The sequence below is a fragment of the Lycorma delicatula genome, chromosome 1 (genome assembly GCF_047948215.1).
Source record: "Lycorma delicatula isolate Av1 chromosome 1, ASM4794821v1, whole genome shotgun sequence".
NCBI lineage: Eukaryota > Metazoa > Arthropoda > Insecta > Hemiptera > Fulgoridae > Lycorma > Lycorma delicatula.
The window spans coordinates 342,851,071-342,875,084 of NC_134455.1; the positions used below are offsets into that span (position 1 = coordinate 342,851,071).

Sequence of the window (24,014 nt, forward strand, 5' to 3'; positions counted from 1 at the left end):
CTAACATTTCTGCTCTCCTCTCAGTTCTTCTGTACAGAATTCTAGTTAAAATTTTTTATGCATGAATAGTTAAGCTAATTGTTTTGTATTCTTTAAATTTATCTACTTCTGCTTTCTTTGGTATCATGACAATAACACTTTTTTTTGACAGAACTTCTCCTTTTTCGTAAATCTATCTATCATTTCCTCACTTGTACTGCGTAGTAATTCTGCAGGTATCCTGTCCGTCCCAGGAACCTTTCTGCCATCCAAGAAAGTTCTTTCTACAATATGAAAGATGCTGTTTTTAACTTTGCATACGCTTGGAGAAAAGCACCTCCAAGTACTATAATTGAGTCATGGAGATCAATGTGGCAATCAATGCATTTTTAACAACTGTGGAGCAAACTTTGCCAAAAATTACTATATGATGCGAAGAAGCTGTGCCAGCGTTAAGCATTAAATAGGCTAAAGAAAGAAACATTGACGCAGATGAATATCTTTTATTAAATATATTATGTGAAGATTTTTCAAGAATTATTCATGACAAAAAACCATAATTCTTTTTTCAAGCCCATGTAACTGAAAACTATGTTAATTATGATTGTATTATATTGTTTTATTGTAAGAGTGTAGCTTATTCAATGTTATTGTTTTGTTTGTTTGTAAGTGTTGTGTTCATCGACCAAATATCACACAATACTAGTTGCAACAAATTTTTTTGTGGTATAGTTATTACAATATTTAGCCTACATATTATTTTTTAAAGAATCCAGTACTATAATTAATAATTCTAATGTGTTTTTCATGTATTTTTAAAGATTTGTTTTGCTAAGTGTATTGTACTAAATATAATACCCAATAATGATGTAATTGCAAAAATCCAGTAATTCGGCATCCCCGTGATTTTGACCACTACCGGATTATTGAGACTACACTGTATTTCTAAGTCTCAAGCTACCCATAAAACAACCAAAAATACCATCTTTGTATCTATACCAAAATTTGAAATATTTAATGACACTATGAACACAAATTTTTTTTTCTAAATCATTTACAAAATTTTAGCAGCTAACGGACTAAGACTTCAATAAAGTGTACATGTGTACACTCATTGTTGTTCTTTATCTTTGTGTGTTTTATCTCTTTTGGTACTTACCTTTTTGTTGTTTTACTTTTAGTATTCTGTTTGTATCATCTGAAAAAAGTACTGTGCACTGAAACAGCTGTAAAGATTTTTTTGTGAAAATTAAACAACATATCTGTCTACTTTCTTTTTTTATGGATTTTTAAGTAACAGCTTCATATATTGATTATTTGAATTGTATTAGGAAAATAATTTTAAGACCTGAAAAAATAACCAATGATTAACTCTATAATTAAAACCTTGTAGAACTAACTAAATATACAAATGCTATAATTAAATATTTTAGAAAAAACAACAGCAATCTCTTAACTTAAATTAAAAAAATCAATAACAATACTCAATCCATGAAAGTAGTTAAGCCATATAACGCATTGATCAGCAACTTTGATAGGTACACTTTGTCTAATATTTCTAATATTTTGAACCATGGTCTTAAAATGGTTAAGTAAGTAAAATAATATTTAAGAATCCTGTATGTACATGAGTTTTGTGTAAAAAATGACCAAACTTTTTAAATTGCATGCCAACATCTGCAGATTGTGGCTGTCATCATATCTTTGCATAAAAAAACAAAGTTAACTTTGCGTAGTTACTGCGCAGCAGGTGGTGGGGGATTCCCCACTATGCCGTGTAAGCAGGTTGGTTGTTGAAAAAGCCTGGTTAACACTGGGTAACCTGAACTGACATGCATGAACACATTTGCAGTGAAGTAGACTAACCCACAGGTTGGTCTATTTCACTGACTAGAGGTGAACTTAACGCAAATCAGTTGATTTCAAAGTTGAGAGTTCTAAGGTTCAATTCCTAGTAAAGGCAGTTACTTTTATATGGATTTGAATACTGTATCATGGATACTGGTACTCTTTGGTGGTTGGTTTCAATTATCCACACATCTCAGGAATGGTCAACCTGAGACTGTAAAAGACTACACTTAATTTACATTCATACATATCATCATTATTCATCCTCTAAAGTAATACATTATGGTGGTTACAGAGGTTAAACAGAAAGAAGTATAAGTAGCCGTCGCTAATGACAATTTGTTTAAAATTTCATTTTTTCATTTATTTATTTTAAATAACTTATTTTTTGTTTGTTTGGGGTAAATCATAAGTTTGTAAAATTTTTATAATTTACAGTATTTTATTTTACTTTTAAAACATTTATTTACAAATGTAAGAATTTAAAAATTATAACTATTTTAATTGCTCAATTCCATCCCTGTCATTAGTCTAGCTGCCCTCATTGCACACCTCTACAACCACATTGTTGTCACTGTCATTACCTGTCGCTATTATTTTCTTTGCTCCATATCAGCCTCTGTAATACTGCTCTTTCAGCCTCGAAGTAATTGTTTTCGAATTGCAATGAGTGATTGTAGCATTTCTTCCACTATGTTGCCAGCAGCTATAGTTATAGTATGGTTCAATTTATGTTGAACCATTTCTTTGATATTGATTTTATTACAGGTATTAATGGCAGCTATATCATTCTTTACTTTTGCCCAAATTAATTCGATTGGGTTTAACTCTGGATGATAGGGTGGCAATCTCAACATATTGTATCCGTATTTTCTAAGTATCCAGAGTAAACTCTTCATAACGAGGCTTGTTTAATTTTACGAGCTGATATAATTCAGAATTGAACATAATTGCATTATAAGGAATGTTTCATTTTTGTAACCAGTCCAGCAAACCTGCCTTTCTACTATTAGAATTTGGAGTTGGGTACAACTTTTAAACTGACCGTTCTGGAAGGTTTGGTATCAATTGATTTCCCCCCATTTTTCATAATTTTCTGTGTACATTTTGTCTGTATAATCCCTCCACTTGGCATCAGATTTAAAAATTATTTTTAATACCACTGTATTTGAATACCACCAGTCTCATTGCCTGCATGAACGATTATTAGTCTCTTCCCTTTATTAATATTTCTTTTATACCCGCTGCAATAGTTATCAGTCCATGCTTTGCTTTGCACATGTCTGGAATGAATATACAATTCATCAGCAAAAATTATCGGTCTTCCTCCCTCTGTACTTGTGTATTTTTTAAAATGGATGGTACGTTTAAAGTGTATATCATGATTTTTCTATTAAAACTTTTTGCTGTCATCTATCCTTTTCCACGTTTTGAGACCCATACTCAACAAAATTTTTCTCAATGTCTCATGACCAAAATTGAAGCCTAATTAATTCTGGTTATTCTTTTTTCAAAATATTCAGAATTTTTTTAATGTTGGCAATATATTTTTTTAAAGCTACAGCTGGCCCCTAGTTAGCAAAATATCTTGGTTGAGGCGTAACTAAAGTACTGAAAAATATTTTACAGTTTTAAAAAAAAAAAAGTTTTATCAACATCTGAATGTGAACATATCGTTCATATCAGTCAAGGTTACTCAGTATTAGCTGGGCTTTTTCAAAACCAAGCTGCTTCCATGGTGTAGTGGGGAATCCTCCCCCCCCACCCGCTGCGCAGTAACTACGCAAGGTTAACTGGACAACCTTCCATGTACATTTAACACCAGTATCTTAAATGTGTGCATTGTAATTCGTTAAAATCATCGTAACTGTCTGTGGGGTTGCTGAAGAAATTGGCATTAAAAGTGTAGGATCTTGCCAATAAATTCTGACTGATAAACTTGCAATGCATTGCATCAGTGCAAAATTTGTTTTGTTTTTTCTATTGACTAGAAACAGAATTGAGTTGAAATTGTCAGGAACTGCTTGCAAATACGGAAGACAATTTTCTCAATAACATCTTAACAGTTTTACGCAAAATTTTGAATGTTCATTTTTGCTTTATCACTATTTCGACTAGCAGGTTATGCACAACCTTACTGAGTCGGTCTTTTAAGAGTTTGAATTCCTTCTTTTAAGAGTATGAAAGAGTTATGAATTACGAATTCGCAAGTATAAAACAATATTATTCGGTTATATTGACATGGGTACATGAATAAATAAAAATAAGGTAGTGAACTAGGAAAAAAATAGATAATACAGAGTGTAGATTAATAAAGATTACTTAATGTGAAGAAAAGTTAATATGTTTTTTAAATATTTTAAGCAACATATTTTGATTTTGTTCATGTAATAAAAGGTGTTGATCAGATTTAAAAAAAAATAATTTGGAAAATAAAGATGTCTGCAACCAAACTTGTAAAAAGTAATATATAAATTACAGCTGGAGATTATATTTTATATGTCAATCAGTTTAATAATACATAGTAATAAAAAAATAAACTCTAGCTGATACCACGAGGGTTGGGTTCTGTAGACTGATGTTGGATGAATTTGAATTGAGAGAGACAAATTTTGTTATGTTTAATAACACTAGTTGACAGTTAAAAAATTCTGTAAATTTAAAATTTTAATTTTTCAATTTTTAATAAAAAAATTTTTAAGAAGAAAACTGAACATCTTTGATACATTAATAATTGCTATGAAAGAGTAGGCATCAACAGCTATGGTTATTAGCCCGTTGGAAATTGGCAGTGTATGAAAAGATGCTATGTTTAACTGAGACCTCTGTACAAAATGCCAAGACTAAATAATTAAATTTCACAGCTATGTAATTAAATTTTCAATTTAATAATTCAATTTCAAATAAACAAATAGTTTGTTTTCCGTGATAATCTTCAGATTATGATATAAAGTTTTATAATAATATATAAGTTTTATAACATTCAACTTGTAAGGACCAAGTTAAATCACTAAATTAAATAAACTTCTTGTATTTTTTATTCCACTTTTCTTCCCATTAAAACAGTATACATGTAAATTTATAAAAATAAAATCACAGTACTAGATCAAAAAATACTTTTCTTTTTAAATATTAAAATACACTTCTTAATAAGCAATACTGTATTTTACATGTGTTTATATATTTGTTTTTAGTAATATTTTTACTGATATAAAATTATTAAAATTCTTTAAACTCCTCCTTGACCTGCTTACACACATCACTGTAAATAAACACCAAGCTGTAAAGCAGACTGAAGAAGAACTTTCAATCCTGGCATGAATGATGCTATTTGAGAAAAATCAGGTCCCGAGATGAGCTGAGTATGTAATGCAAGACCTCCAGTATAATCACCGGTCTGAACAAGTTGTACCAACTGATGTAAACCAGCAAGAGTTCCAGGTGACAACTGAAAGAAAGTAATACAGAACAATTATCAGTTTTTTTAACTCGGGAATAATTTTTTTTTATTTTTATTTTACACAAAAAGAAGTTTATTAGTTTTTAAAAAAATTACATTCTGCTTAGTTTATCACATCTATCAACATGAGATCTACATCACATCCTGTTTTTTATTCATAATTGATAATAACAGATTCACCAAAAAAGATCTTTCTAAAAATCAATGTTATGATGATCCAAGGATTATCTTGAGAGTTAATTTTTTTAAATTTACATATATTATTAATCAGGCATCTCTGTCCGAGTCTGTGTACTAATTCGTTAATGATTTCAATATTATAAACATTTCCCAAATATCTTCATTAGATAAATGGCCTCATCAATTTGATTTACAACTTTGATACAACTCTTTACAAATTTGATTTGATTTACAACTTTGCTGTAACAGATAACATTTTCGTGTGAAGGACTGGAATTACTGCCAGTTTTTATTAGTTTGACCAAAATTTGTAACAATCTAATATAATTAATAAATTGGATATTGCAACTAACTTCAAAAACTTCACTTTACTCAACTGTTGTTGAGTCCAAAAAAATTTTCATAACTTTAATTATGTAATAAAATACTTTCTAAACAAAATAAACAATTTAAATATTAATACTAAATAAAATGAAAACTATTCTATGAAAACATAAATTACAATAGAGACAAATATTAGAAGTCATATTTATGTACTTTACAGTTTATTCAAAAATATTTAAAACAATAAATACAGAAAAGGGCAGAGAATACTGATGAGATGTGTGGACAGAAATGGTGGTTTTTTAATATATAAATAAATATACAAATTAAATAAATTAAGTTTAATTACCTTAGACTCTCTCAAAGCATCATACAACATTTCTAACTTTCTTGCCACCTCTTCAAGTTTTCTTTTAGATTGCTGTGAACATTAAAAAATAAAAAGTAGCAGTATAAAATTAATTTCTGACTTATTCTATTCTAGGAAAAACATTTTCCTAGAAAGTCGTGTGTTTGCAGTTCGACAAGGATATTGAGAAAAAGCAATTCAGTTTTATTGTAATGATTTTATTATAAACCTTACTGTAGCTAATATAAATTAATAGAAAATTATTAAAAGAGAGGTAACACAAGGTAATAATAATTTTCACAATTTACTTTTACTGTTTACAATTTGTAGAAACTTTAAATGCCACTTTGTTTCCTGTTCACAATGTACTCACCAAACACCTTCTCATACTTAACTGTAGAATTTTCATGACACATTCTTCACTTTTTTGTTGCTAAACACTCACTTCGAATATACACACAGTACAGCTGCCCATACTTTTGCTCATTCAAGCGATACTATTGTCCGCAACTGTATCTTCTAAGAAACTAGAAAGAATTTCTTTGCTTTTTCTTTTTATCAATTTCTGTTCATTTTATATCTCTTCTTCTGGCACTTTTTATTACTCGAAGCTTCTCTACCCATAAGTACTACAGACTCTAATGAAATGTGGACATCATGTTATATCCAATGTGACTGCTGATATAGTGTAGACTGAGGGAGCAGCAGTCAAGAAGGTTGCAGTTTTAAACCTGGGATTCTCATCGACCTAATTGGTCATCTATTTCATCTTGAACTGCTAAAATTGGGATCTTTGTATCTGTTGCTCTCAGTAGAGCTATCATACTTGATGGTAATGTTAATCTAAGATTGTGTAAATATTGAATGACATGGTGGAGATGATTACTTATTCAAAGTGCATTTTAAAGTGTGCTATCCCCCCAGGTAAGAAAGATAGAAAGTATATGACAATGATCTTAAGATATAAATAACATTGTACAATGTAGTACTTTTACTGTGCTTTGGATAATATGAATGTGATCTTATTAACTATTACTTATCTACTTAATATTTTTGTGCAAGAATTACATATTTGCTTTGCTTAAAATAAAAAGAGGACTACAAGTAGAAACCAAACAATGACTGAAGAAAATATAAAACATGCCTTCAGATATATTAATTACAAGCAATGTACTTCTGCTAAAGAATCATCATGCAATAACTAATATTAAAAAAATATTCAATTCAAATTTATTAAATTAAAAATACTGAAAATAGTCAATAAGAACATCATAAACTAGCTCTAAGAGTAATAGTATTTTTCTTTACAGTGCTTAAATGATTTTATATAATTTTCTCTTATTAGTGGAATTTTTATTTTTTGTACATTAATTTCACTTATAAGCTAACAAAGTTTCTTTGTTTCAAAAATATATCGCATGCTTATAACAGTCAGTTTACTCAAGAGCCTTATAGCATAGACCTTCCAGTGTTTATACTTTCAAGTGATAATACATGTAAATCTGTAAAATCAATAAAAAAATAAAAAAACTTTCTAAAGTATGAAATTTTTTTTACATCAGGAACCTATGTATCCTAATAAACTTTTCATGCTGATTTCAAATATTAAATAAATTTTCTCTATCAACCATTTTTTTTTTATGTAACAATGAAAGAAATGTAAGAATTTACATACATGCAGGACACTATTCAATTTACCTAAAAATTGTTTTCCGTTTGTGTTTGGCACCTGGAACATTCCTCTTCAATATTTAACAATAATCTGTGAGCATTTTTTTCACTCGTGTTCCTGGTACTGGTTTTCCATAACTGAAATATGTTTGTGGAAGCGGTTCCTGTGCAGCTGGCACCGAGATTGTCCAAAAAGATATCCAGGAGTGAATCCAAGAAATGAATTTTTAGATATTATATACCAAAATTTGTATGACAAATGGTATCATCTACAGTTCTTATGATGAATTTCAGTGGCATCTCATATTCCAATTACATTTCATTTTTATGTTAGAGGATGTAGTACAGATAAGTCCTTTCACTACTTATCCCTTTTATTTCGGTAACATAAATAATAATAGCCCAACAAACGGTCTTATAGTTCATGCCATACCACTGGTATGACAAAACTCGTGCTGATTACTCAGATCATGTGTTGATTAATCAGATGTTTTACAAAAGTCGAACAGCAGATGTGAGTGGCCCCTAGTTCTTATTCTAATCCCCAACTTTACAGCCAAAATAATTTCATAATATTTTTTTAACTTGTGGAGTGAAATTTCATTATTGTTCTTTAACACCAAACCTTAACACATGTAACAAAAGTTATCTGGATGATTAATAAACTTTCTTGGTACATTGATAATATTACATTCACAATGTTATGTTTGTATCTCATTGTATGTTTAGAAACCATTCAAAATATTTTTTTATGTACATCCCTAAAATAATAAATAGAATTCTGTACAAGCAGTACTTCTAAAATGTTATCGCACAAAAACTGTGGGTGATGAAAAAATATTGACTGCATTTTTGAATTCAGATTTGAGATTTCAAAATTGAGATTTCCAAATTAAAGGTTCTTTTCAACTTGGCTTTGACAAAATTCCTGAGTTAAAGAAATATATATTTCAAATAATAACTTAAGAAACAAGAAAAAAAAGAAACAAACTATTTTTTCAAACTGATATATAATGTGAAATAATTCAATACAATACCATTGCTTTACTCCGGCTGTAATAACTTTTCACCTAGAATACAATGAATTTCAAGCTATTTGCAAAAAGTGTAAAAATATGTTGCCAAATAAAAACTTACAGGATTATTGGCTGCACATGTGCATCGATTTCGAAGTTCATCAAACACAGTCTGTAAATGGACATGTTCTTCAGGTATAGGAAGTTTTGGCCGTGGTGGTTCAGATGGTTTAGTTAAAACAGGTGCTACACTAGCAGCTGGTGCTATAGTCTGCTGCATTGGTTTTGGTGGTTGGTTGTAACCCACATGTTGGTACTGTTGCTGCTGCTGCTGCTGATGCTGTAGACTTGAAGGATCCCCATAACTTCCATTAAACGAACCACCTGCTACCTAATGAATGAAATTAATTATTATTATATAATTTGAGTCTACAAACCAAATATTAAATGTACATATACTGTTATGTTTAATTAGATGTACATAATATTTATAATATTATGTAAATCAAATGATTCTTTTAAGATTGATATAGACTTTATTTTGAAGTATAACTGTCCGTTCATCTAAAAATGTGCCTAAAAACAGAACACTGACATATTTCTTTTCAAAAATTATATTTTCTAGTTAGTGGCAATTTCACAATCTTCATGACAGATTTATATGAAGCTCAAGAAAAACCTTTTTGCAGAGTTCAAGTGTATGGATGTTTCGACTGATTATATAAAATTTTTAACAATTTTGAAAAAATTAATGTCAAATAACTTTCTTATGAATGCTTCATGTGTAGATTTTACGAGGCATATTCATAAAGTTAAGGGGTGTTTGGTGATTAAAAACAATTAACTTGTGAGAAAAGGTTTTTACTTACAGTTTCAGTTTACCTACATATCTACTTCACTTTTTCATATAATCGTCATTCACTTCTAAGCACTTTTCATAATGTTGCATCAGTTTTTTTAACTCCTCTGTATAGTAGTTTGCCACCTGGGAACTAAACCAATTGACAATGACAGTTTTGAGTTCCTTGTCATTTTCAGATCGTTGTCCACCAAGCCACTTTTTCAAATGCAAGAAGAGGATGTAGTCGCTAGGTGCAAGGTCGGGACTATATGGAGGATGGTCAGAAAGTTCCCAACTAAAATCTTGAGTCTTCTTGGTTAAGGCAGCGGTTTGATGATGGGTGTTGTCATGAAAAAGGATTACGCTGGATGATAGTTTTCTCATCGTCGATTTTGGATTGCACGTCTCAGTTTGGTGAGCATTTTGCAGTAAATATCAGATGTTTGTTGATCCATGTTCCATGAAATCAACCAAAATGATGCCATTTTTGTCCCAAAAAATGGTAGCAACATTTTTTGACTCAAGTGTGGAGATTCCTAAAATTTTTTCGGTTTTCGGAAACTTGAATGGCGCCACTGCATTGACTATTGTTGTGTTGGTTTAAGATAATCACATCTCATCGCCCGTAAAAATGTGGGAAAACAAATCATCTTCATCTTGTCGATAGCGGTCCAAAAATGCTTGTCTACTACACATTCTTCGCTCTTGTGTTGGTCGGTGAGCATTTTCGCCTACCCACCTTGCACACAATTTGTGAAATCCAAGCTTTTCTGTGACAACTGTGTAAACAGAGGTGCATCCAACATGTGTAAATTCATCGGCCAGAGCACTAATTGTCAATCATCAATCACATCGCAGTATTCGGTTCACTTGTTTAACGATTTTGTTGGTCTGAATACTGGACCTGTTAGTCCACTCATCATGCGCATTTGTGCGGCACTTTTTAAAGTCTCAACATCATTCTCTAACCCTTTCCTTCACTCATTACTGTAGATCCATACACTAGGCACAACTTCTAATGAATTTCAGCAGCTGAATATCCTTTTGCACACAAAAATCAAACCACAGTGCGCACTTCACAACTGGCAGGAGAAACAATTGTTGCAGACATTGCGATCTGCATTCACCGGCAGGCAAACAACTACAAAATCAAAACAACTGCAGTGGCTTCGTAAATAGCCGATAGGTGGCCCTGCATGTGTGAAACTGTGTTCAGACCTGCTAACATTTAAATATAAGCAGACAGTTCTTACTTTATGAATATGCCTCGTAATTACTTAAAAGGTAGTGGTTTGGCATGCTGTAACATGTTGTCAGTAAGGGAATAACGAGTTCTCCAGAAATTATTCATTATTACTATTATTATTATTATCTGCAACTATTCCACTGTTATTTTTAGGAACAGATTAAAAACAAAGCTAAGAGTACATATTGTGTCTAGCATGATTAGAGTCTACATAATTCTGAAAAGAGCAGGCAGTCAGCTTACAACGGACTTTATTGATACCCTTTGTAGGGTGGTAAGAGCAGGGGTCACTACTTTAAATCCAAAATGGAAGCTTCTAACTTGGCTCTGTTTCTGAGTAAACTCAATTTAAAGAGTGATAAGTGTTCCAGTCTCATAATCGAGAGGTCTTAAGATTGAATCTCTATGTCTTTACTTTCATACTTAACCATGGTTGCCATTTTTATGTAGTATTTATAGGAACGTAATTTATAAGAGTTAAAAAAAAAAACTATGAATATTTGATAAGATGGGGAATGAAGCATTAACAAATAGAAAACAAACAGATTAAAATCAAACAAAACCATTAAAATAAATAAATAAATTTGAAAGTTAACATAGAACTTTTAAAAAAGAAACAACAAGAATTTTGGTCTAAATTAAAGAAGCCACAAAATTGGGAAGAAACAATGCAGAATTTGGTAGAAACAGTACAAGAATTAGCCCCCCTCAACATTAAGAAGAAACATGCTTGGTGGAATGGAAAGCATGAAGAAGTGGTCAAAAGAAGACATGATGTATGAAAAATCAGCAACTTCAATAAATCTATAGAAAAACTGATCATAAACCAAAATTTAAGGAACGAAATGCAAAAAATCTTGAGATGGGAAAGTAGAGGATTTATTCGAAATCACGTCACAGAAATGGAAGAGAACTTTAAACGAAATAATACAAGGACCTTTTACAAAGCTTTCAAATCAATTCATACTCAGTACCTAGCATAAGCTTCAAGAGGAAAAATGGTACTTTAGCATTGAATAATAAAGAGAATTGCAAAATACTTGTGGAATACTTCAAGAATTTCCTCAACTGTGAAACACAGTTAATAAAACTAGAGTTTCAAAACAATGAACCACAAAACCCAGAATCTAGCCAGCCCCCCTACCAAACAAGAAACACTGGAAACCCTCAAATCATTAAAAAATAATAAAGCTTCGAAGTGGTCAGATAAAATAATAAAGATGGAGTATTTGTGGAGTTGTAGAAGTTGGTAGACGAAGACTTTGTACAAAAGACTAAAGGAATGTTTCAGAAAATTTGGGAAGAGGAAAAAATTCTGAAATAATGGAAGGTAGCCCTAATACACCCACTGCAGAAGATAAACTCTAAGATTGATGTCAACAACTATAGAAGTATTTCATTGTTACCAGTAACTTATACAATACAGTCGAAAATACTATTGAATAGATTAGAACCCCAAAGAGATCATAAAATAAGAAAATACCAAGGAGACTTTCGAAAAGGATGATCATGTCTGAAATTGATTTTTAAATATTACGCATCCAGGAACAAACCCATCTTTGTATCTTTCATAGACTTATGATTCTGTAGACAGAGAGATGCTTTTCCAAACTTTGAGAGAACATGGGGTTGACCAGAAAAATTTGAACCTGATTAACTTACTCTCCCAAACACAGTCTCTAAAGTTAAGTTTATGGGAGAAATAAGCAAACCTTTCTAGTCAAAACGGGGTTTAGACAGGATGATTGACTATCACCAATCTTGTTTAACTTGGTTTTGGACAAAATGATGAAAACCTTTTGGCAAATGAATGATAAGGGTGTGGAGATTGGATCTAAAAATCAAAATACGATGCCTAGCTTTTGTCGATGACCTGGCTCTTTTGGCTGAATCGAAAGAAGAAATAGAACATTTAACAGAAATAGCCAGAAAGCAAGCCTACAGTTATCCTTTATCAAAAAAGAAATCATGACAAACATAAAATCAATCACACACAAGACAGTAGACTAAGTACGGAAAGATAAGTCACCAACCACTTTAAATATTTTGGAGAGGTTGTAAGTAGGAGAGGAATAAATACAAAAATCAATAAAGATAGAACATCAAAACTGGAGAAGCTTAGATTTATCAAAGATATTTAATAAGAAGAATCAATCCAAGGGCACGAAACTGAGACATTATACAACTATACTAAGAGCAGTAATCCTGTATGGGACTGAAACATTAAACCTAACCAATCCCAAAAAATTACTCAGGTTCAAAAGAAACATATTAAGGCAAATTCATGAACTGAGAGTAACAGAGGAAGGATAGACTGAAATATAACAAGGAGATCTAACAAAATCAAGAAGACCTGGAAACAGAAGTAAGGAAGAGGTTAAATTTCTTGGGACATATGATCATGATGAATACAGACAGGCTAAATAAACAAATCTTTGACAAGCTGTGGAACAAGAAAAGTAAGTCAAATAACCTTAAATAGATGGAAGAGGACCTCCTAAGGATTGGCTTAAAAGAAGAGGGCTGTAACAATAGAAATAACTTCAGAAGAATAATCTGCAACACAAGGTTCTTATGACGAAAAATGAAAACAGGAAGTGGACAGATGAGGAAAAGTGAAGCCATGCCAAACAAATGAGAAATGCATAGAAAAAAGAAAAGAGGCTAAAAAGAAGTGATATTTGCATGGTTCTAAGTTGGCCTATTTGCATAAAATATAAGTGTACAGAATGATATTTAAGTATGGAAACAGCTTTATATTGCACATCTGACTGGTACTTGAAGGCAGAAAGAAACGTAGTTCTACATAGTTAAAAAAAATCTGCATTACGGTGGGTTTTTAATTTTTGTCTGCCATATTGAATCAAATTTAATTTTTTTAAATAGGAAGATGGACATATGACACATGATTTTATTTAAAATTTTACCAGAAAAACAATGGTGAAACCTCTTTTTCTGTTAATGCCTTTGTTATCAAGTTAGCATTGAAAGTTGCAATGATGGAAAAATCTTGTTAACAATAAAACAAGGTAAATTGTGCTGCATGAACAATTTTTTGCATCTTACATTCATAATGCATGTAAAATAAGTAATCAGCTGTTAATTTACAACAATACAATTTGTATTACATTGAAACAGAGCAACTTATTAACCTTACTTCACCTTATTAGTTCAGTGTAACTTATTTCACCTTTTTACATCAACATTTGTAATGGTAAAATTTGATAGTGTTAGTAAAAATAAGTTGTAGGCCTAGTGGTTCAAATTTGATTTTTGGTGAAAGTTTTATTAGTTTCCTTGTTCATTTATTTAGTTTTATTAAATCTTCAAATAATAATGCCTTCTTTAGAGAAACCGAAAAAATAACTCTGTTGATGATGTATGGCGACACAGTTCAGCCTTTACAAGAGGTGTATGTTTTATTTAATAATAGATTTCTAAACAGAGAACCAATCAACTGTGATTAAGAAAGTACAGTGATATGAAGAAACTGGTATTGTAAAGAATTATCTTTGCACCGATAGACCAAGAACTGTCACAACTCATGCAGTCGATGTATTGCAGACCTTTGTTGAAGACCCTCCTCATTCATTGATTTGGAAAGCTGTTGTCCAATATGACATCAGTTATTTTTCAGTACAAATTCTTAAAACAAATAAATTTCACCCTCATAAGCTAAACTGGTACAAGAACTTTCAAAAGATGATTTTGATCATAGAGTTGAATATTGTGATATTATAATGCAAAAATTAGACAACGCAAATTTTTCTAATTCAATAATATTTACTGATGAAGCAACTTTTATGTTAAATGGCCATGTGAATAAGCAAAACTGTTGGTATTGGAGCGATAATAATCCCAGATGGATCTTGAAAGCTTAAACACAGCACCCTCAGAAAGTGAACATCTGGGTCTGAATCGTTGGTCACTGTATTGCAGGGCCTTTTATTTTAGATGACAGTCTTACAGGAGATGCTTACTGCAACTTGTTAATCAGTAGGATTTTACCAAATATCCAGGAAAATGTTGGTTGAGAATTAAAAAATAAGTTTGGTTTCAGCAAGATGGCGCACCACCTCATTATCATCTAAGGGCACGACAAATTTTAAATGAACAATTTCCAAATCGCTGGATAGGTCATAGAGGAGCCATAGAATGGACTGCCAGGTCCCCAGACCTATCCCTCTAAATTACTTTTTTTTGGGGTACCTGAAACATAATGTTTACAAAATAAGACCTGGAGACATTGATGAATTGAAAAGAAGAAAAACAAAATTATTTTTGTGTACCACCAGACATGACACAACAAATTATAAACAGATATTATTTGAGGTTAGCATACTGCCAAGCTGTAGAGCGGAAGCATTTTGAACATTTACTGTACAATGATATGTTTTCAAAATTTATTTCATTAGTAATTTATGGTCAAAAACATTTATTTAAAATTTACAAATAAATATTATATTAGTTAAGTGTTTCTATCGGATCGACCTCTCTGCTAACTGTTCAATAGTGAGTGGGGGCAGTCTATTGCCAGTCGCGTTCCAGTTGCCGACTCGGACAGTCCAGCGCTGTTACTAAAAGTATTCTAAACGTAAATTTAAACGTATTTCTTAAATCTAAACGTAAACTTAAACGACATGCTGTTTTATATACTGTATATATGTTATATAATTTCAATAAACACAAGTTATAACTTATTGCGTGAATATCTATTTCACCTTGCTTTATTCTCAAATAATAGTATTTAAAGTAAATAATATCAGTTGATTAGCCATTTTATTTGTTGTGTTGTTAACTATTACTTATTGTTTATTATTATCAATATTATAGCACTGTTTAAAGTTTGTAATTATGTGCATTACTAATGTAATATAGAAAAAAAATTCTTTGTGCAGTGCGGTTTTGTTTTATTGTTAATATGATTTTTTCATCATTGAAACTTTGAATGGTTATAACTTGATAATTGTTAGGAATGTAGGATGAAGGGGGTTATACTGAAATGAAACGACTACCACTAGATAGGGAATCTTGGAGAGCTGCATCAAACCAGTCAAATGACTGAAGACAACAAAAAAACTCATTAATGAAGGCATTAACAGAAAAACGAGTTTCACCACTGATTTTCTGTAAAATTTTAAATTGAAATCATGTGTCATATTGTGTCAGCTCCTACTTAAAAAATTCAATATGGCAGACAAAAATTAAAACTCTACCATAATCTAGATATTTGTAACTATGTAGAACCCCATTTCTTTCTGCCTCCAAATACCTCTCAAATATGCAGTATAAAGCTGTTTCCATACTTTTTCACCACCTGGTGTGTGTGTGTGTGTGTGTGTGTGTGTGTGTGTGTGTGTGTATGTATGTATGTATGTATGTATGTATGTATGTATGTATGTATGTATGTATGTATATATGTATGTATGTATATATATATAAAATGAGGTTGTACTGAAATTTTTGGAATGTTAATTAAGGAGCAGAATTAGTGATTTCTCATGGTTTTTGACCTGAAAATGTAATAAAATAGGTTCCAGAACCACATTTGCAGTATTCTTTGAGAAATCTGGGGTGAAAACCAATAAATCTGGATTAAAACTCTGTTTTTTAACAAACAATAACTGTTAAATAAAAATAAAAATTTAAACAAAACTTGTAGCGGATTTATTTCTGAGCAAAATGATGTAAGATAAGTTGAATAAAACAAAGAAAAATTAGAATTTTATTTAGAAACAGTACCTTAGAGCAAAGTACATTATACATACCAATTTATAATAAATGTTCAAAAATGAGCCTGCCATTTTCAAAACAATTCTTGGCATACTTCTGTTCTGCTTTTATTGCTCTTTATAGTTCTTCAGGGCTGTCCTTAAGTTGCTCAGCTGCATCCATACTGGAGATAATTAATTCCTCACAAATTTTTTTTTCTATGCAATATTTTTCATCCATCCCCAGACGCAAAAATCTGAAGGTGCTAAATCAGGTGATCTTGGCCAGGTATGTGGATATCTCAGGAATGGTCGAACTGAGAATGTACAAGACTACATACACTTCATTTACACTCATACATATCATCCTCATTCATCCTCTGAAGAATTATCTAAACGGTAGTTACCAGAGGCTAAACAGGAAAAAGAAAAAGAAAGGTATGTATGTGGATATCAACGACTGATCCATTTCTCAAGGAAAGGTTGATTTAAGTGAGTGGAAGAGGCACAAGAGAAGTGGGAGGGCGTGTCATCGTGCTGAAAGTATACTTTACATCTCAGCGCTAGAGGAACATCTAGAAGCAGCTGCGGCAATTCTTCTTAAGAACAAGTAGACCTCAGCATTTAAGTGGCCAGTTAATATGAACAGTCCAACCAACTGATTGTGAAGAAGGCCGCAAAATATGTTGATGCTAAATCTTTAAAGTTTTTCCTTCCTTCGTTTACATGGCCATTAACAATTTTTTCTGCTTATCGTAATTTCAATTGCTTTCAGTCTTCCTCAGTGACAAAAAAAATTAATGCATCTAAAATATTAAAAAATTGTTTATATTGATTTTTTAATAAAGATCAATCTTAGTTGCCTGTGAGACGACACTGGTTAATTGAAGGAGCCTTTAAATAATGTAACATTAAAATGGATCCTTCTTATAATAAAAATTCAATACCTGAATAGCAGTCATTCTTACCTGAGACTGAAAAGTGTTCACTTGACTAGTGTCTGTTACAGCTCCGTATAACGGGTGAGTAATTGGATTTTGTGGAGGCATTTCAACCTTTGGCTATAACATTAAGAGGAAAAATCATATTATAAACAATACAGATAAAAAATCATTATGTAAACAGTTAATGTGACTCACTCAAGAAAAAAGTCTTTGTAAATAAATGAAAAAATTCTTAATGAAGATTTAAAAAATGTAATTATTTGCATAGAAAAGTAGAATAAAGAAAATTAAATCATTTAACTTTTTTCCATTCAAATAGAATATATGAGGCATATCTGGAAAGTAAATACCATTTCCTTCTATAATCGCTGCAGTGCTGTATGGGCCACACAGTCTCATTCGTAGACTTTCGATAAGTGCAATTACAAGTACAGCAATGCTTGTTTACAGTCTAATAAACATTGTCTAAAATGTTCATCAATTAAGAATCCTGCCAACTGTGACAGTTACCTGATTTTTACATGTGAGAAATAGCAAACCAGCACATATTCATAAGAAAATTAGTGAGGTTTATTTTTAAAAAGCTACAAGGGATGGAATGGTTAGAAAGTGAGTGTGGCACTTCAATGACAATGAAATGTGCATGTCGAGCAAAGTAAGTGAGCTTCCTTCCATCATGAATAACAATTTGATTATGTGAGTGGATGAAAAAATTAAAGGAAAATAGATGGTTTACAATTTCTTCATTATGAGATCTTGTGAAATTTCATGAAAAGTTTTATATAAAATCGTGACACAAAAAAGCTATAACAAACTCTGTTCTTGTTGGGGTTCACAAAAGCTAGTGATTAGACTGTCTTTTCTTATCCAATATTAAAACTAAAGTAAGGATTTTCTTTTCTTACACAATAGGAAAAATGCTCTACAGTAATGGTTATATTTTCATTGGCAACTGTTCTTTGAAGAAGTAACAAAAAACTAATTACCAAACATGATAAAGAAAATGGTGTTAATTATGTAGAAAACTAGGTTAATTGGTGCTCCTTCATGTAATAATAAAATTACTTTGTTGAAAGTTATGCTTATTTTCTAATAACAAAACAATACTTACTTTCCAATATGCCTCAAATATTATATTTACTGAATGGAGTAGTACATACCCAAATACAAGTGTTCAACTTAAGAGGCCCCATCACTTAGTTTATTCTATAAATAACAGTTTACTGGTCAACACTTATATAATAAGTAGGCATTGAAAATGATATCCATCCACTTTATGTACTTTTTAACAGATTTGACCATGTTCCCGGCTACTCGTCATCCGTATCCTGTCTATTTCTTGAATGGTATAGGTAATGTTTGTCCTGCAGGTGTGTGGATTGCTCCTATAAACAATTTCTTTTAAGTAACTTCACAGAAAAAATTTCTATGTTTACCTTTCTTAGCTTCATTTTTTTAATATATGTTGACGTGTTTCAGAATAACTCCATTGTCAAAAACTTGTACTGGTACTTTTAAATTTCTGTTAGTCTTATATAACAATAGTCAATGTCCCTTCATTTGATGTTACGCCTTTATCTGCCCTTCTTCTTGTTTATTTGTTATTAATGGTACTTATCTTTTAATTTTACTTATTTATTTCCTGTTTTCAATTAATTAATTCTTATTTTAATTTCCAATTAAGGTTCTTGAAAAGAACATCCACTTGATTGTTGACCTGTTCATTTTATTGTTACTTTTTAATTTGAAAATATCTCAATTTTCTAAAATGTTCATTCTTCTTTCTTTAGTACAATCGTGAATTAATTTCACTGATTCTTCCATTTTCATTGGGGGTCTGTCTTTCTTTTATTATTTAAATGCGATGTATAATTAGAATCTTGTTTTTGATTTTTAAAAGATGTCATGTGTTCGCTATATCTTAATTAACTTTAGTTTTCTTTCCGTTTGTCCAGTATATGTTGCAATGCATTTACATTTTATTTTGTATATACAATTACTGTTACAAATATTTTTTCTTCAATATTATATTACTATTAAAAATATCTTTTAGTCTATTATTTGTATTTATAGCCATTTTTATATTATATTTAATAAAGAATTAATTGGGTGAATCTCTTTTCCCATAAATCAAGTCTTTGTTGTTTTAATTTTATTTCTTTTATTTCTATTTTTATTCGTTTTTGAAAATAGTTTTTAATTCTTTTTTACATGCCTTAATGGTAATTTATGTAGTCTATCTATTATGTATCTAAAAGCTGCTAATTATTATCTATTGGGTGATTAAAATCATACAGATAACATCATCCTTATAATACCCTAATGAAAATGGAAGAATCAATGACATTAATTCACAATTATATTAATTGAAATTAAATAACAATAAAATGATCATAAATGAATAGGCCAGCAATCAAGTGGATGTCCTTCTTAAGAACCTCAATTTACTGAAAACAGGAAATAGGCAAGTATAACTATTAATAACAAATAAACAAGAAGACCAGATAAGGCATGATGTCAAATAAAGAAAGGAATGTTAACTAAATGTTGTATAAAGAGTAACAGAAATTTGAAAGTACCAGTACAAAAAGTTTAGACAATGGAGTTATTCTGAAACGTGTCAACATAAAATAAAAGAATGCATCAGGGGATCTTGGTGATGGCCAAAATCCTTTAGAAATGACTCCTCCAGTGAAAAAACTCTGTAGCATCTCTGTAGTAAAGTGAGCACAGGAAGTGCCGCTGTCCTGCTGAAACTAGCATCCACAGTTTTTTTCAGAAAACTAGAGCCCATTACTTATCGCCTTGAAACTGCAAACCCATATGCCTATTCAAAGGGGAGATTCAAAGAAAATGTGTGGGTTTTCAGGGTTTGAACTATTACTATACCCACAAAGGTGGATTCCCTAACCTTTGCCAACACACAACATGAGATTTTGTCTCTAAATAAGTTTCCATCACGAATACACATTTTTCAATGGTTAAGCGCATTTTAACAAATAACAATATATGATTAAGCAACCTTGTTCAAAAGCCAATGCTTGACACAGACTGGCAATACTCAAATGTGCAGGCAAAACAGTCCTCTCCACAACAGCTCCAGTCATTCCAACATCTTCCACATTATTTTACCCATCTCACACCAGCATATGTAGTTTAATAAAAATATGCATTTAATGTAAACTACAGAGTGATGGGGCCTCTTTTATGTTGAACACTCTGAATAATGGACTTTTGGATAGACAAGCTAAACTAACAAGTTCATGGTTGCAATCACCAAATTACTAAACAAAATTTATGATTTGGAATTCTCAGTGTGAAAGGAGAAACTACAGTATTTTTGTGTTCTTAAAAAAAAAAAGAAATTGTACATTATTAAGATTAACTAACAACATAAAATCTGTCTTTTGTTCTAAAATTTAGGCAATATTTAATATCTAGATATTTCATTCATATTCTGAAATAACAGCAAGATTCATAAGAAAAAAAAAAGTTTGTTACTTGGTTGTAATACTTGTTAAAATTGTTACAGGGATAATAAGTAGTTTTCTGCCATGTATGTATTCCATGTATGTATTCCTTGAAGAACAGAAACTTTCAGAAACATCAGATCTTGAAGCTATGGGAATTAAGACAATATAGAAATATAAACACTAGAATATAAACATACAACACCACTACTCTCTACTGAATAACTAAGAAATATATGGGGAAAAATCCTATGCTTTATGGCATTTATCAAATTAGCAGTTGTGAATAATAATCATTACTGTTGTTAACACATAATTGTTACACATTGTAAATCAGGAGAAAACTGGCTCTTGAAAATTATTCAAATATCATGTAATTATCAAATTATTCATGAACCTCGGCAGTAAATTTCACTTCTTACATTTCCTAAAAGCAATTATTCTATTTAACTGATAACAAAAATTCCTACATTTTGAAATGAACATATATAATGAAAATGAAAAGAAATTTGAAGTGTTATTTCAATCATGTTATCTACAAATGCAGTCTATTATTTTGTTTCCAATATAATGAATTTTAGTTAGTTTGGTGGTAGAAGGTAACTGTGATTTACTTGAAAAAATTATATTAAATATTTTGTATGGACTCTGAACATTGAATTTTATATTGAATTGACAAAGAATCTGTATGATCAATGTAAAGAATTTATTTCACATAAATGGAGGCAAAATTCAATGTGGTGAATCCAAGATGGGCAAAAATTTCAAATACACTATAAATGTTGTTAACTATATATATATATATATATATATATAAACACTTTTCAGACACTAGCATCTCTCAATTTTTTTTTTGTAATATGAAGCTATCACTGTGTGTATGGCCAAAAATAAATAACTTTGTAGGTTATTTGGGTGCTGAACCCGTAGTTCATACTGGCAATGTTGATATCAATTTTATTAAATTTCAAAGATTTACCAATCTTTAAAAACATTTTCTTGAATTTATTTATTATTTAGTTAACATTTTTCCAGATTTAAAAGGATGATGGTCTTCATAAAACTATAAACCTAATAAATTAAAAATATTTTCTTTTTCAATAAATTTTGTACAACTAATACGGTATAAAAAAGTTTGATTTTCAATACTGTAAAATCTCTTGTTGATATCATTAATAATAAAATATAGTTAATCGTGTTGATATCGTAACCAAATAATCAATTTATATGTCACTATACAACTGATGATAAATGTAATTCCCAATAGATTTCGTCTGTAAACAACAAGCCTGTAGATAATCATTCCATGAGAAATTAAATTTTGATCAACAAATACTTTGAAGTATATATAAATCTTAAAAAATAACTTATGTTATTCTATAACTTGTAATACAGAATGTCAGTAAAATAATAGTGGGGTTTTAAATGGTTATAGCTTTAGAACAAAGCATTCTAAAGAGATAACTATATGTTAAATGAAAGAGAAACACTCCAAGTTTCTTGTTCAACAGATTTTGATGTGTGCTCCCTTAGTTGGCCTGCAGATGTCAAGACCGTATTCAATCCCTTGCCATACATGGCAGAAAACATCCAGCATGATGTTTTGGTAAACAGCTTTGGTGAACCTTTCCTTTAAATGGTCCAGATTTTGAACCTGAATGGAATACACTTATGTTTTTACATAACCCCAAAAATAGAAATTCATGGGGGTAAGATCTGGAAACTGTGGGGGCCAGGCAATCCACCCTTCTCGTCCAACCCATTGCTGAGGAAATTTTTTTTTAAAGAAAATCTTGCACAATTGAGGCAAAATGTGGAGGAGCTCTAAATGGAAAATGGAATTCTCTGGTATTTGGGGTGCTGCATACCCTTCTAACATATTCAGGAAGTTGTCATTATGCCATTATGCCAATGTACTTGTCCAGAAAGGCAGTACAACAGAAAGTTTCAGTGGTGTTGCTTCACCACTGAAAAAGAACTTTTTAAAAAATCATCAACCTGCTCTAGCCTATCCAGAATGTTTACAGTGAAATCAAATCGTTTCACTTTGCCGTGGATAAAGTTGTTATAACACCTGAATTTTGTTCAGAGTGAAACATAACCATCTTTTTAACACATTGTGAACAGTTGTTTTAGGAATGTGAACTATCTAGAACATTTCCAAATGGATTTCTTCAGGCTATGCAAGAAACTTTGTTTGCTTCATTTCAATTGTTTCATTAGAAACTGATGGCTATCCTGAACATGTTTGCTTCACTAAGCTGTCTGTTTCTTTCAGTTGTTTCTCCTATCACCAAATGTATTTTTTATACAGGGTCTTCACTGTACACATGACAATATTCATGCCTAACACATGTAACTGACTAAAACGTAGCAAGCTGTAACACATATTGAACCTTCCTCTGCACCACAAACATGATGACTAATGAGCACTTGCTGTTTGCGAATACTGGAAACACTATGCACATGCTCTAGCTTTTGCACACATAAACTCTGAGTTTCTTTTTCATTTAAGTACAGTTCATCTCTCTACAGTGCTTTGTTCCAAAGCTATAGCCATTTAAAACCCCACTATTATTTTATGGATACATTGTATAATAATACGACCAGCTGTACATTTTGAAGAATACAGAAAAAACTTTTTATACTAAAACTACTAAAAGTTGTGATTTATACAGTTGTCGATTGAAGTTTAAACTTTGTTTCCTTTAAATTTAATGATACTAATTTTTAGCATGCTAATGTTAAGAGGATCGAGTAGAAAACAAATTTTTTCCTAGGTAAAAAGTTGACAACTTAAGCACTATTAATGACTATTCAAGTCTTAAGAAATTAACAACCACATAAATAAAATATTTATAACAAAAAATAAAAATTACATTAATATTAGATAAGTAAAAAAAATTAGTTGATTTTACAATATTTATTGCTTACTACTTTGAGAGATATATCTACTACAGTACTAGCTGGAAAAT

At 30.8% G+C, this 24,014-nt stretch overlaps 1 protein-coding gene across 5 annotated transcripts in view; it reads right to left on the reverse strand.

The window, feature by feature from the left end:
• Nucleotides 1–4,847: 4,847 nt before the first annotated feature.
• Nucleotides 4,848–24,014, reverse strand: part of Sec31 (COPII coat complex component secretory 31) — a 147,517-nt gene continuing 128,350 nt past the window's right edge. For all 5 annotated transcript variants that reach the window (XM_075382318.1, XM_075382321.1, XM_075382320.1 and 2 more), the window contains 4 exons: nt 17,594–17,686; nt 8,949–9,218; nt 6,141–6,212; nt 4,848–5,275 (listed from right to left, as the gene is read on the reverse strand). In XM_075382318.1, coding sequence (XP_075238433.1) covers nt 5,087–5,275; nt 6,141–6,212; nt 8,949–9,218; nt 17,594–17,686 — 624 coding nt within the window. In that variant the 3' untranslated portion in view covers nt 4,848–5,086. The remainder of the gene's footprint in view (nt 5,276–6,140; nt 6,213–8,948; nt 9,219–17,593; nt 17,687–24,014) is intronic.